The sequence below is a fragment of the Pelobates fuscus genome, chromosome 2, assembly GCF_036172605.1.
Source record: "Pelobates fuscus isolate aPelFus1 chromosome 2, aPelFus1.pri, whole genome shotgun sequence".
Taxonomy (NCBI): domain Eukaryota; kingdom Metazoa; phylum Chordata; class Amphibia; order Anura; family Pelobatidae; genus Pelobates; species Pelobates fuscus.
The window spans coordinates 390,365,127-390,378,286 of record NC_086318.1 but is presented as its reverse complement, the minus strand read 5'-3'; the positions used below and the strand labels follow the sequence as shown (position 1 = coordinate 390,378,286).

Genomic DNA, 13,160 nt, shown 5'->3' with positions numbered 1-13,160 from the left:
AAAAGTTTAATTAGTATCACCATGCCTTTTCAGAAGGCACTTCAGAAATCAGAGTATAGTATTATTGATAGAAATATATAATTATGAGTCAAGGTGATGGTCCTGTAACTAGTTACCCATAATAGTTTAACCATCACTTTTAATTAAAACAAAATAATCAAAGTGGACACATAAAACAAAACAAACATTATGTACAAATGATGTCAGGTAGAAATAAATCACCAAGCTAATTGAATAGATATAACCTTAGTGAAGCACTACAATGTATCTACCTGCTGAAATTAGTGTAGCAAAAATGTAACACTAGAGAATTATTACAAATATTTCCATTGGAAGGTTGATTATGATATGACCCTCAATGTAATTCAGCTCTGGTGTGTTATAAAGAAATAGATCTAAATATTATCCAAAATACTGAGATATAACACCTATACTCTGTACCTTCGAGGGGCCCTTAGTTTAGAAACAAAGAAGTGCTAAACTATCTAACTGCATAAAAACTATAGCTAAAATCAATGGGCTACCATGCCTACAGTGACCATAAAATTAGTCACTAGACATCAAGTAAGCAAATATGCTGCATATTAACATCGCAAAAATTTGTATATGGAGCCAAGACCCAACATGCGTTTTGTCGGTCAGGTGGCTCTTCAAGGGGAGACTGGCGAAACGTGCGTCGGGGCTCAGCTCCATATACTATTTTGGCAATGTTAATATGCAACAGATATTCTACAAAGAGGTAATAGATGTGTGTATTCAAGGCGCTTACAATTAAAGATGAAAATAACAAATAGTAGCAGCTACCACTAACAATAGGAACTCTCTATCCAATATAACAATACAAAAGACAAAGTGAACACTCAGTGTAGGAGATTAATATTAAAAACCACCACTGGTGTGTATGTGTAGCGCTGGAAAAATATACAAACTCACCCATATGGGTTAACATACATAAATATGAAAAACGTATCCTGCAACAATGTATCTGAAAGCAGAAATAAATACAAATTGTGCAAGTAATGTTGATGGTGAATATAGTGGGTAAGTGCACTATATGTTCTCACTCACATGTGACAGAGCCCTATAGGATAGGCTCAGGTCTCAATAGCTTGTGTGTGCTTATGGTGACACAGTACCCAATCGATCCTTTAATCTTCAGAGGGTCCTGATAAAGAGCCCTATAACCTGGCTCTTGGTATGTAGATATTTGTGCCTTTAAGGAGGCTACCACCCTTCTTTAAGCAGCAAGAAAATGGAAGATGGATCCCAAAGTATAAAACAAAATTTATTCAATAAGTAAAGAAAAACTTACAAATGAAAATTGATAAAAGTATATAAATCAAATAAAATGGAATCTCCAGTCTTCCTGCCGAGACGCGTTTCGCTGTACTGTGACAGCTTTCTCAGTCGGTAATGTATTTGCTGCTGCTCGATGTTTAAATGCCGTGTTCTTCCCCCTGTTAGCCTATCGCCGTTACATAGACAACATCTTTTTTATTTGGCAGGGGGATGAAGCATCCCTGACATCTTTTTTGTTTCATATCAACAACAATGATTGGGGGATCAAGCTAATTTCTAAGTTTTTGGATCTCCAGATTTATGTGGAGGATGCTCAATTGAAAACATGCACCTTCTTTAAACCTGTAGATGTTAACAGCTACATTGGGGAGAATAGTTGTCACTTCTCCCCATGGCTGTTAAATGCACCCAAGGCCCAACTACTCAGGATAAGGAGGAACTGTACGGAGGAGCAGAAGTTCCACGAACAATCCCATAAAATCATGGAAGACTTCAGGGAGAAGGGATATAAAGAAAAATTATTAGAGAAAGACTTGGAAGAAGTCAAAATAAAGGATAGAAAAGATTTAATTAAATACAACACCAAAAATAAAGGAGAATCACAAATAATGGGATTGATATGTGATTTTAACTGTAAAAGTAAAGAGTTCAGGAGAATAATTTCTAAATACTGGCCAATCCTAAGGAATGACCCTCTCCTAAATAGTATTCTTCCAGAGAAACCAAAAAATGTGTACAGAGGAGTGAGAAATTTAAGAAATACCCTTACATCCAACCATATACCTCCAAAAGGGTGTAATAGAGAATTTTTTAATGGAGCAAAAGGGTTCTACAGTTGTGGACAATGTTGTGCATGTAAGAATTAAAAAAGCAAGAAAAGATTAATAAAGGAATTCCCACACCCTCAAAATAGAAAAGTTGTGTTTAAAATAAATGAGTTAATTACATGTCAATCCATGAGGGTTATTTACCTCTTGACATGTCCATGTGGACTTGCTTATGTGGGACGAACTAAAAGGAACCTACAGACTAGGATACAAGAACATATTAGGAATATTAGAAACAATTTTGAAAAACATAGTGTCTCCCTACACTTCAAAAATAAACACAATAGTGACCCCATCCAGTTGGAATTTAATGCGATACAGAGGATATCACCTGACTGGAGAGGGGGAGATTTTATTAAGAAAATGAGCCAAAGGGAGATGCAATGGATTTTTAATTTAAATACTATGCAGCCAAATGGTCTTAATGATGATTTCGAGTTATGTCATTTTTTAACTTAATTTTATTTTTTAACTACATGTTTTTAATATATATACTTTCTAATACATATTTTTGCCATATATATATTTTTTTTATATATATCTAGTATAAATATCGATACCATCATTGAACTTGAAGGCTAATATAATAGGGATCCATTCACTACTCATTTATTCAAACGGGCACCTCTTTTATCATCTATCCTCATATGCATGCAGTGGCACTTTAAAAGGTTAACATTAGATTGGTATAAGCTATGACTTGAAAATACATAAACTACGATTTTATTTGATAAGAATGTTAAATAACATTATTTTCTCCCTTTTTTTACTTTTTGCATGTAAACTGTCCGTATTGAGTTGTTATATATGAACAAAAACGGACCGATTTGTAAAGGAAGGGCATTTGCCCCATTCCGAAATGGACGATAAAATCAATCACGCCCAATTTTTACACAATCTATGATGCGGTATGTGACGTTCCGTATCACGTGGGACGCTCCGAAACCGGAACATCACTACAAGTAATAGGACGCAGCTGTTCATATCAGAGAGGACAAAGCGGATTGGAGGACGTGTTTATTGATGGACCTTACAGGGGGAAGAACACGGCATTTAAACATCGAGCAGCAGCAAATACATTACCGACTGAGAAAGCTGTCACAGTACAGCGAAACGCGTCTCGGCAGGAAGACTGGAGATTCCATTTTATTTGATTTAGATATTTTCGTCAATTTTCATTTGTAAGTTTTTCTTTACTTATTGAATAAATTTTGTTTTATACTTTGGGATCCATCTTCCATTTTCTTGCTGCTTAAAGAAGGGTGGTAGCCTCCTTAAAGGCACAAATATCTGCATACCAAGAGCCAGGTTATAGGGCTCTTTATCAGGACCCTCTGAAGATTAAAAGATCAATTGGGTACTGTGTCACCATAAGCACACACAAGCTATTGAGACCTGAGCCTGTCCTATAGGGCTCTGTCACATGTGAGTGAGACCATATAGTACACTTACCCACTATATTCACCATCAACTTACTTGCACAATTTGTATTTATTTCTGCTTTCAGATACATTGTTGCAGGATCCGTTTTTCATACATATGTATGTTAACCCATATGGGTGAGTTTGTATATTTTTCCAGCGCTCCACATGCACACCAGTGGTGGTTTTTATTATTAATCTCCTACACTGAGTGTTCACTTTATGCAACAGATATTACTTGATGTATATGAACTTATTTGGTTTCGGCAAGTAGATACATTTTGGTGCTTCACTAAGGTTATTCTATTCAATTATCTTGGTGATTTATTTCTAGCTCATGCCATTGTACATAATAAGTAACTACTTAAACAGGTGAATAAATGGCACTCTAAAAATCATAAAAAGGATATGTCCAGGTTGAAGCGAATGTAAAGTTAGTTTCGAGCTTCAAACAATGACAGGGAATTCATAGTGGACTTAAGAAAGCACACGCCCACATAGGGCGGACTTATAAGTGGAATGTGGGAAATGTGAATGTAGATCTGAGGAAGCCGTCAGTCACAGCGAAATGCGTCATCACGCTACCCTCCCGGAAAGAACAAGCTACCTCTGTAGTCAGGACTCAATATTGTGGCCAAAATTGAGGGGACTGGATAGATGCCGAATGGGAGGAATGAAGGGGAAGAGAGTGCCTGTGTTTGCTGATTTTAAGGTTGTTTAGAATAAGAATTACACATATGACAGCCTGATGTTTGCCTGTATTCTTTTGGGAATATACACTTGTGAGTGGACCCTCTTCTACGTATATATTCTTTTTCCCATAACAGTATTATACTATATATTATTTTCTCTTTCTATTTTATGCTTTTGTGTGGATATCCATCTACATAGTGTGGAATCCCTCTGATTGGGTTTGGGGAAAGATATTTTGTGTAAGTTTTGAACTGTGTTTGTAATTACTTTTGCACATCTTTTCACTGCACTTTGCACTTTATGTGTAATGTAGCATTAAGATAGTGCTGTAAAAAGGCAATTTTTTGCGCTTTATATATATTTAGCATTTTTAGACATAATACGTTTTTATATTTGCACTAAATATTGTGGTCTTAAAGACACAGCGCATCTTTGTTCTTGTTTGCATGGTACATAATGTTTGTTTTGGTTTATGTGTCCACTTTGATTATTTTGTTTTAAGAAATACATTAAAAGATAAGTTTTGGGTAACTATCTAGTTCCAGGACCATCTCCTTTGTTCATTTGCGCCTCTAATACTGAATTAGTGTTCACCCCCCTTCCGCTGTCCTGTAACTTTTTTTTTTTTTATTAGCTCTATTATCGTTTCATGGTTAAGACACAACGATCACAGATTTGTTTGATCTTTTTTTTTTTTTTGCAGAATTCAACAATACCTTTGTCCTAAATTTTATAGCTTGCTTTAACTTTAAACCTTTCCTGCAATAAGACTCAGTAGTACAATTATTCCGTTAATTCACATGTATATACAGAATAATACATTTCTTTAACTGCTGTCAATTAACATTTTCTTGGGAGCAGATCATTCTCCTAATTCTCATTTTTGTTTTCTGCATGTCTGACTTGGGAATCTCACAAAATGAAGTTTCAACCATTTAAACTGCCTTATTCGTTGGGGACTCTTAAAATTCACATTTTGCATCAAGCAAAGGCCAGTTTCTCAGCTTCTTGAAGGAACAGTGAAAGAAAATAATTCTGATTAGACAAAGGCTGCTATTAATCATTATAGCAACATTTTTGTTTTGCATATATTATACAGGCACATTTAAGATTTTTTTATAATACTATTTCACAGGTATTTAGTGCTGTATCCTCAGCTGGTACATTACTCCAATGAACATATTCGGCCCCAAAAAAAAAAGTTTATTGGAAGGCTTTACAAAAACACGTATTGGTTTGAATTGAAACAACTGAAGATTTTAGTAACTGGGACTTTTGAACCCTTTGCATCTACCCATACAGTTCTCCATACGTTTATGTGATGGGACACAATGTCAGCTACAGTAACAGGAAGATTTTAGGACTCTTTCGGGTTTCCAGCCTTGTATTTCCAAGTGCTCTTCCAGTATCTTCTTCTCCTCTATCACTTTCTCCACAGCACCACTACTTTCCATTGGTATTTTCTCTTTCAAATAAATATAAAGTAGGTAGTCGTAGTATTATAACTGAAATATGAAAAGAGAGTACTATAAAACTGTTACTTTAGACATGACAAAGGAGAGAATACAGTGATCGAAGGTTGTAAGAAACAGGCAAATAAAGAAATTGAAAAGTCAAGAAACATTGCGCAGTATTCTTCGTAGCACTCTAAGGGAGAATTTGTAAAAAATTGTGCATTAACAGTTATTAACACAATTATTTTCTATTTTACAATCTGTCTTTGAGTTAATGCAGCTCTGTCACCTTCTAGACTGGAGTGTTTGAATATTTTGCAAAGGCACCAGATGGTGACTGGCCCACTGGAAGAAGAGTGTTCCACGGATACGGAACATAGTTTATACTTACCTGAAACTGTTCTTCGCGTGCTTCGCCATGTTTTTCCATCTTAAATATTCCACAATCCTTCTTTCTTTTCTAAAACCTCCACCCCTCACTCTGGGTCTGTGGTTACATAATGTACAGTCATAAACAGTGACTGACAGGAACCCCGACAGAAATTTGATTTGCTGCTAACGACTATACACAGAAAGTGAGGGAAATGCAAATCATTATTTGCTTAGTATTTGTTTTGATTCATGTATCCATGAGGTTGGTAGTGAAGGGGTAAGACTATATACATCATTTTATTTTTAAACTAGTTTTTTTTCCAATACTTGAAAATTAAATATTGACTGGCCTGTTGGCAAAATAGTTATTTTCTTACATCATGTTTTTGATTTTTGTTTTAATGCATTCAGCTTTTTTACAGACTACAGACAATATGCTTTCCGTCATAAAATGAAATCATAACATTTATTATGATGTTTTGGGGGTTGTCTTTTTTGGAATAAATGTATTAATCATATAGTCCTTAAATAAAATAGTGCTAGATGATATCTTTTTTTTTTTTTTGTAGATCAAATTCAGTATTAAAACGCTAATTTACAAGGTGAGGTAGGAGTCATATTACATAATCTCCTACAATTTATGAGAAAAAGAAATATCACTTTATGTTTCTGGGCATTAATTAGTTGAAATTACTGGAAACAATCAGGAAATTGATGTCAATTGCTCCTGTTGCCAGAGAAACTGGACAGTTTAGGACCTTCCTTATGATAATCATGATAATTATCATTCATTACCAATCGTTTGGTGATCTGAATTAACCCTAACATTTCTGAACAATAATATGAACATTTCCATGCGGTATAAAAGATAATTGTGCTGCATGGTGTAATCAAAATCAAAATCAGCCAATAGGAACGGCAACTATATTTAATAATTATTGCATTTGACATGTTTTTTACACAGGCAATATTGCTAGTATCTTCTAAGCTGTTTTCATGAAAATCAATCCATTTTCTAAGGTTACATGAAATGAGCATTCTGTGTTTTCTAAAATAAATACATTTTATAGTTTACATTTTTTTCTAGAAAAAAATATAAGTTGAACGTGCGTTTTAGAATAAAAGGCAATATTCTGATTACTGGGATACATTATATGTATTCATTAAATTATTTCATGATAACTTGACCGCTTTGACATCGTAATATCATATTTTATTGTAAATAGTCTAGACTCTGTTTTATTAGAAATATATAATATAATACTTTGAAAATGGGGTGGGCACAAGCTAAAATTTAGAAACAGTAGGGGAAATTTAGGAAAGAAGGGGGAGAGAGAGAAAGGAAGAGAGAAGATAAGAAGAGTGAGCATGTATATAGTTAATAATACAAATTTACTAATTCCTAAGTACTAACCGTACTGAGTACTTGGATAAAATCTTATAAATATATGAAAAAAGTATTACATTGGAGCACAATGGGCAAAGGGGGCGCACAGGAGGGAGGCGGTATGTTTTGTGCCGTACAATGCGTTAACTCTACGCCTTTCCCTGTGCACATTGAATTCCAATGTAATACTTTGTGTTTAACAGTGGATGTCTTTTAACTGACAATATTGAGTCCGCCATTCTTGTCATGCCTATGGATCTGGTACTGTAGATGCATTTATATACTAAGTGGGAAAAGAGCCCACATACCAGGACTCTCTTACAGTAGAACAATTTTTTTTTTTACCTGCTCTGACGTTTGTCCAATACATTACATATGTTTAAATTGAAATTTTCTAATAAGTGGACAAAAGAGAGCGAAAGCTATGAATCTGATACAAAGGTGGACATGCTGGATGGAGGGAGTACCGAATATGCCCATCTACTAATCTTGCCTCTTAGAGTTCCCTGGGTACATGTATTCGAATTGCTTGCAATGCAGACCTGCATCAGACATGACAGAAATTACACATATATAAGAGATAAATCAAGGTAGTATTTTAATTTAAATCTTATATCCGCGACACTAAAAGGCACATTAAATGGCAAGGTTCCAATTTTCAGGTCTCTTTGCAATGTTTTGTTATAAAATATTAGTAAAAACATTACAAAAAAAAACTGTATTTGTGTGCCAGTTCCCAAAGATCAAGTTTGACATAACGGAGAAATTGTACTAGTAACTTTCTGAAACAAACACGGCTGTAACTGGTCATACCTGACATTTCCCCAATATGAACATAAAGCACTATTTAAAGTGCTTGTTCTTAAAGATTATTCTCTTGTTTTGCTAATTAGATTAATTCTTGGGTTCAATAACATTAAATCATTAGAGAAACAATGGGTCTGCCAATCTCAAGTAATATTTCATTAAGCAGTGCTGAATATTTATTTATTATCATATTGGATTTGTTCGACGGTGGACCTGGGCTTTGATCCAGAGTAAATGCTATTGACTTCAAACGCTCCTAAAATTTCCCAAAGAACTCATTTTGGCAGTGATAGGCTCTTGTTTGCTTCTCTCCAATAAAATCTGCCCCAGCGTTTAAAATTGCCATTTTTTGTTTCATTCAAACAGACAGTTAAGGAGCTAAAGGGAATCATATTGTTGGCTTCAAAAAGTGATAAAACAACGGTTTGATTAATTAGCGGTTGTTTGGCAACCTAGATCCTTCTCGTACCTCTTTTTTTATTCTTTTGCACTCAGAGGTTGTGTTCTTGTTGCCAGCTTCAATAACGTGAATCCCAAAGTATCTTATGATTTTTTAGTTTAAAAAAGAAAATACGTTTTTTTCTTTTAAATTTATATTTTATGTTAAGTGTCTATCTACTAAATTTTACAAAAATGCAAATGTTACTGACAAGTTTAAAGTTTAAACTCTTTAAACTCTTTCTACATTTCATAAGATATTTAATTATATGTATTTTTAAAAAAAAATTATAATAGTTAAAGGAACACTATTGTGTCAACAACACAAACTTATTCCTTACACTATAGTGGTAAAATAACAATTTAGGTCCCGGGCCCCCTCTCTTTATATTAAAGGTGAATATACTCACTGATTGTCCAGCGCCGCACTGGACTCACTGCAGCTGGCCCCGCCTCGCTCTGCCTCCATGGCAATTAGATGATCTCAGCCAATCCAATGGTTTCCCATAGGAAAGCATCGGGAGGCTATTGCGCATCCGTGTCAAAATGTTGTGCTGAGCCAATTAGCATCTCCTCCTAACGATGCATTAAATATATGCATCTCTATGAGGAACGTTTAACGTCTCTGGGCAAAGCGTGGTCCCAGGAAGCACGTCTATGTTACTGTCACTAGAGGTATTCCTAGGCAGTAATGCAAACACTGCCATTACTCTGAAAAGGCAGTGTTTACGTTAAAAAGCCTGCAGGGACAGGCTATAGACACCAGAACCACTACATTTTGCTGTAGTTGTTCTGGTGACTATAGTGTTTCTCTAAAGGGACACTATAGTCACCCAGACCACTTCAACTCAATGAAGTGGTTTGGGTGCCAGGTCTCTCAGGTTTTAACCCTTCAGATGTAAACATAGCAAGGTTAAGCCAACCTCTAGTGGCTGTCTTCCGGACAGTCGCAAGAGGCGCTTCTGCGACGCTGGATGTGAAAATCGCATCTAGCGTGCAGAACGTCCATAGGAAAGCATTGAGAAATGCTTTCCTATGGACTGTTTGAATGTGCGCGCGGCACTTGCCACGCATGCGTCGGCGGGGGAGGAGAGGTCACCAGCACCGAGGGAGCCGGGCGCTGGATAAAGGTAAGTAGCTAAAGGGGTTTTAACCCCTTCAGCGTCAATGAAGGGGGACCCTGAGGGAGGGGGGAACCCTTAGGTCACTATAGTGTCAGGAAAACGGGTTTGTTTTCCTGACACTATAGCGATCCTTTAATTTTCTTTTCAATTACTTGATCCAATATGAATTCAGGATTTTTCTGAAACACCGATTTCCCAGGTATTCACTAAAATTAATACAGCCCGAAAATATAACACGTGCTCACAAATTTGACCAAGATACATTAGCTGTGAAGAATCAGTTATGCAGATTATACAGGAAAACAGCAAATATTAGAGGCACAATGGATAACACTCCTAGATTAGTCTGCTTCTTTTCTTTCTTTTTTAGTTCTTTAACAAAAAGAATCAAGTTAGTCAACAATGTCAGAATTATTTCATAAATAGAACATGCCGATTACACTAGAGAAACATTGCATGTCAAGAGTTTACTAATTCAGACAGGAGTTATTATATGCTCTGCCAGAAAAACTGTTGTTTTTAGAAATCAGAAAAAAAATCATGCAGTATATTCTACTATGACTTTTGAACAGAACTTCAAATATTTGTTTTTGCAGATGTAAGTACAGGGTTTGCAAATCTACAGGAGAAAACATGGTCAGATGTCAGCCACAAACAAGGAAATATCTTTACTATTTGTACTCACAATGTTGCCATTTAAATTGAAAATAAAAATCATGTCTGCGATCTTTGCAATTCCTGCATTTAGCACACAAAAAAAGCAAAGTGGCTATTTTATCATTTCCTGCTAAATATTAAAAAACAAACATTGTGGACTAGGGTCCAGGCCCCTGTTTTAATAAGGAAGGCTATAAATATCAGGCAGGTACGTAATCTCCCAGTTAATGACCCTGCCAAAACCCTAGAACCAACCCAATTAAATCTCTCCCCATTCCTTTGTACATTATAGTAAGGTGGGGAGTAAAATAATTGAATAAGTTAAAAAAAAAAAAAGCTGTAAATAAAATATTACTTGACAAAGAAAAGCTTGATGGAAAATCTATTATCTATAATCAATCAAAAAAATAGAATTTGTAAAATAAAAACAAGAAGCCAGACAGGCTAAAATAATCCATATTCTCCAGACTATTAACTGGGGAATAAATAAAGAGTTCATTAATTGATAGGGACATTTATATCCCCTGCCACTTGAAGAACCTTTAGTTTACTGTGATTGATTTCAAAACAAACAGATCCAAATGTATTCACTAGCAATCTCCCTCTCACAATGCTTTTTTTGTTTTAAATGTGTATAGTTACATTTTGTGTGTTACTTGTGTCAGTAGCAAAGGTTAAATTGCCAAAAATTGAAAAGGAACCACACTCAATTCACTTAAGACAGGTTGTTTAACTGAACCAAGGACCAGCACAAGCCCAGAAGACAATAGATACTAGTATTAGAAAAAGAGTCCAGGCACTCCAATGCTAGTAGCAACTGTTAAAACGCAAGTAAGCAGAAAGATATAGGGTTCCAATCCTTCATGTATATGAAAGTACCTTAAAACACTGCAATAGCCTTTTAGAAGCAGTTTAGCCATTTGCTTAAACTTCATTGAGTAATGAAAATTCGCTTTAGTTAACAATCCACATTTAGGTAGCAGAGAATATTCACTAGATGTGTTACTGCAGCACATAATGCAACACTTACCTGATTTCTGGTACTCATGTACGTATTACTATATTTTAGTCATGGATTTTATAAAAACAAAACACACTGATTATCCTTGTTTTTATTTCCTTAGGACTTCAAGACCACCTTCACACCAATTCCTGTTTTTGATCAATTTGGACAGACCTATTCCAAGGCTGGAAATATTGTGTAACCCTACCCAAGAGAGGAACGTTGACAATGATGTTTTTGGTACCCAAAGAAAGAAGAAGGGCGGTTTACAACTTGATGTATGGGAGGATAAAAACAGAAGTATTATAATTAAATGTTGCAATCAATAAGACCATACACTATTTGAGTTATTTTTTTCTTTCTACAACTTGAATTTTTCAATTTGGTAAAAATGTATCAAAATCAAAAGTAAAAATTTGAGAAAATTTTAGTTTTTCCCTGAAAATCTAATCTGCCTGGGACTATATAGGATTGGAGTTTGATAACCTGACATTTAATTGATTGAAAATAAACATTTTAAAGATACAATGAAGACAATAATAATTATTATTTAAATAAATAGCAAGGCTTCAATTTAAATGTAAATTATATGTAAAAAAAAGACCAGTGTGAACATTTTGTACTACATGTGGGTGTTAAGAAAAATAGCTATATTTCTTTTTGCCTATATTTTACAGCAGACTGGGGCTTCCATTATGCAGCCCGTTTTTTTTGGCCAGTGACCATATTTTGATTTTTTTCTATGTTACGATTGGCTGAAAGCACCAAGAACTCAATCAGAACAAATAATTGATTTCAAGTGGGTCAGTCGTTGTTCTTTACAATTCTCTTCCCTAAAGCATACCTCTAAAATGTAAGTCTCCCTGTTGCAATAATAATGGAATATGCTTTAATTAGAAGATGTTATTTTCAGTGGTTATCGACGAAAGTGTTCCAGTAACATATCCTGGTATTCTGCATTTTTAATAAAGATGAATTCCCTCTTTTGACCTGCATTTGAAATATGTATATGTACTTTTTTTTTTTTACTTAACTGGTCTATGGGTTTACTTAATTTAAGCATAACTTTTAAATCCGGTACTAGAGTGATCAGTCAATATTTCTACTGGTAAATCCATCTCAAATGTTAACAGCTGAAATCGTGGACGCTAGCTGTCTATTGATATCTAGGACCTAAAGGTGAGAACATTAGGCTGAAGTCTCAGTGGCTCGAGTAATTTTCCTTAGAGTATCATTCTGTTCTTTATAACACATGGGTAAGAATATCATTTGTGTAACACCTAGTAAAAGATGCTGCTATAATTGAAGATAGTAGAAGGAGACATCTGTGGTAACATTTAAAGTCATTGAATTTGGATTAAAGCATTTTCTTTATTCCCCGAATTGAAACAAACCAGAACCCTGGATTCCAGCACCTACGCGTTTCACAGTTGTGCATACTTTTTATATCTTAAAGGTATTGGTTGTTGGAGGTGTAACGTCACCTCTTGGAGCATCATTAGCTAGCCCAAAACAATGTTCAGTTCTGTGCAAAATTGGCATCTGACGGCATCACGCAAAGCCTCTTTCCCCCTCCAACAAGAAGGAGCGACGTCCTCCTCAGAAATGGTTACTGTTTTTTGGGTTAGAGTAACACTTTAATTGTAAATCCTTTTTAAATGCATTACAGAAACGAGTC

The 13,160-nt window shown here is 35.1% G+C and overlaps 1 protein-coding gene across 1 annotated transcript in view; it reads left to right on the top strand.

The window, feature by feature from the left end:
* The window catches only part of SPATA17 (spermatogenesis associated 17), a 188,983-nt gene extending 177,006 nt beyond the window's left edge, over nucleotides 1-11,977 (top strand). Inside the window, exon 10 of the mRNA XM_063441437.1 lies at nucleotides 11,604-11,977. Coding sequence (XP_063297507.1) covers nucleotides 11,604-11,684 — 81 coding nt within the window. The 3' untranslated portion in view covers nucleotides 11,685-11,977. The remainder of the gene's footprint in view (nucleotides 1-11,603) is intronic.
* The last annotated feature ends 1,183 nt before the right edge of the window (nucleotides 11,978-13,160 follow it).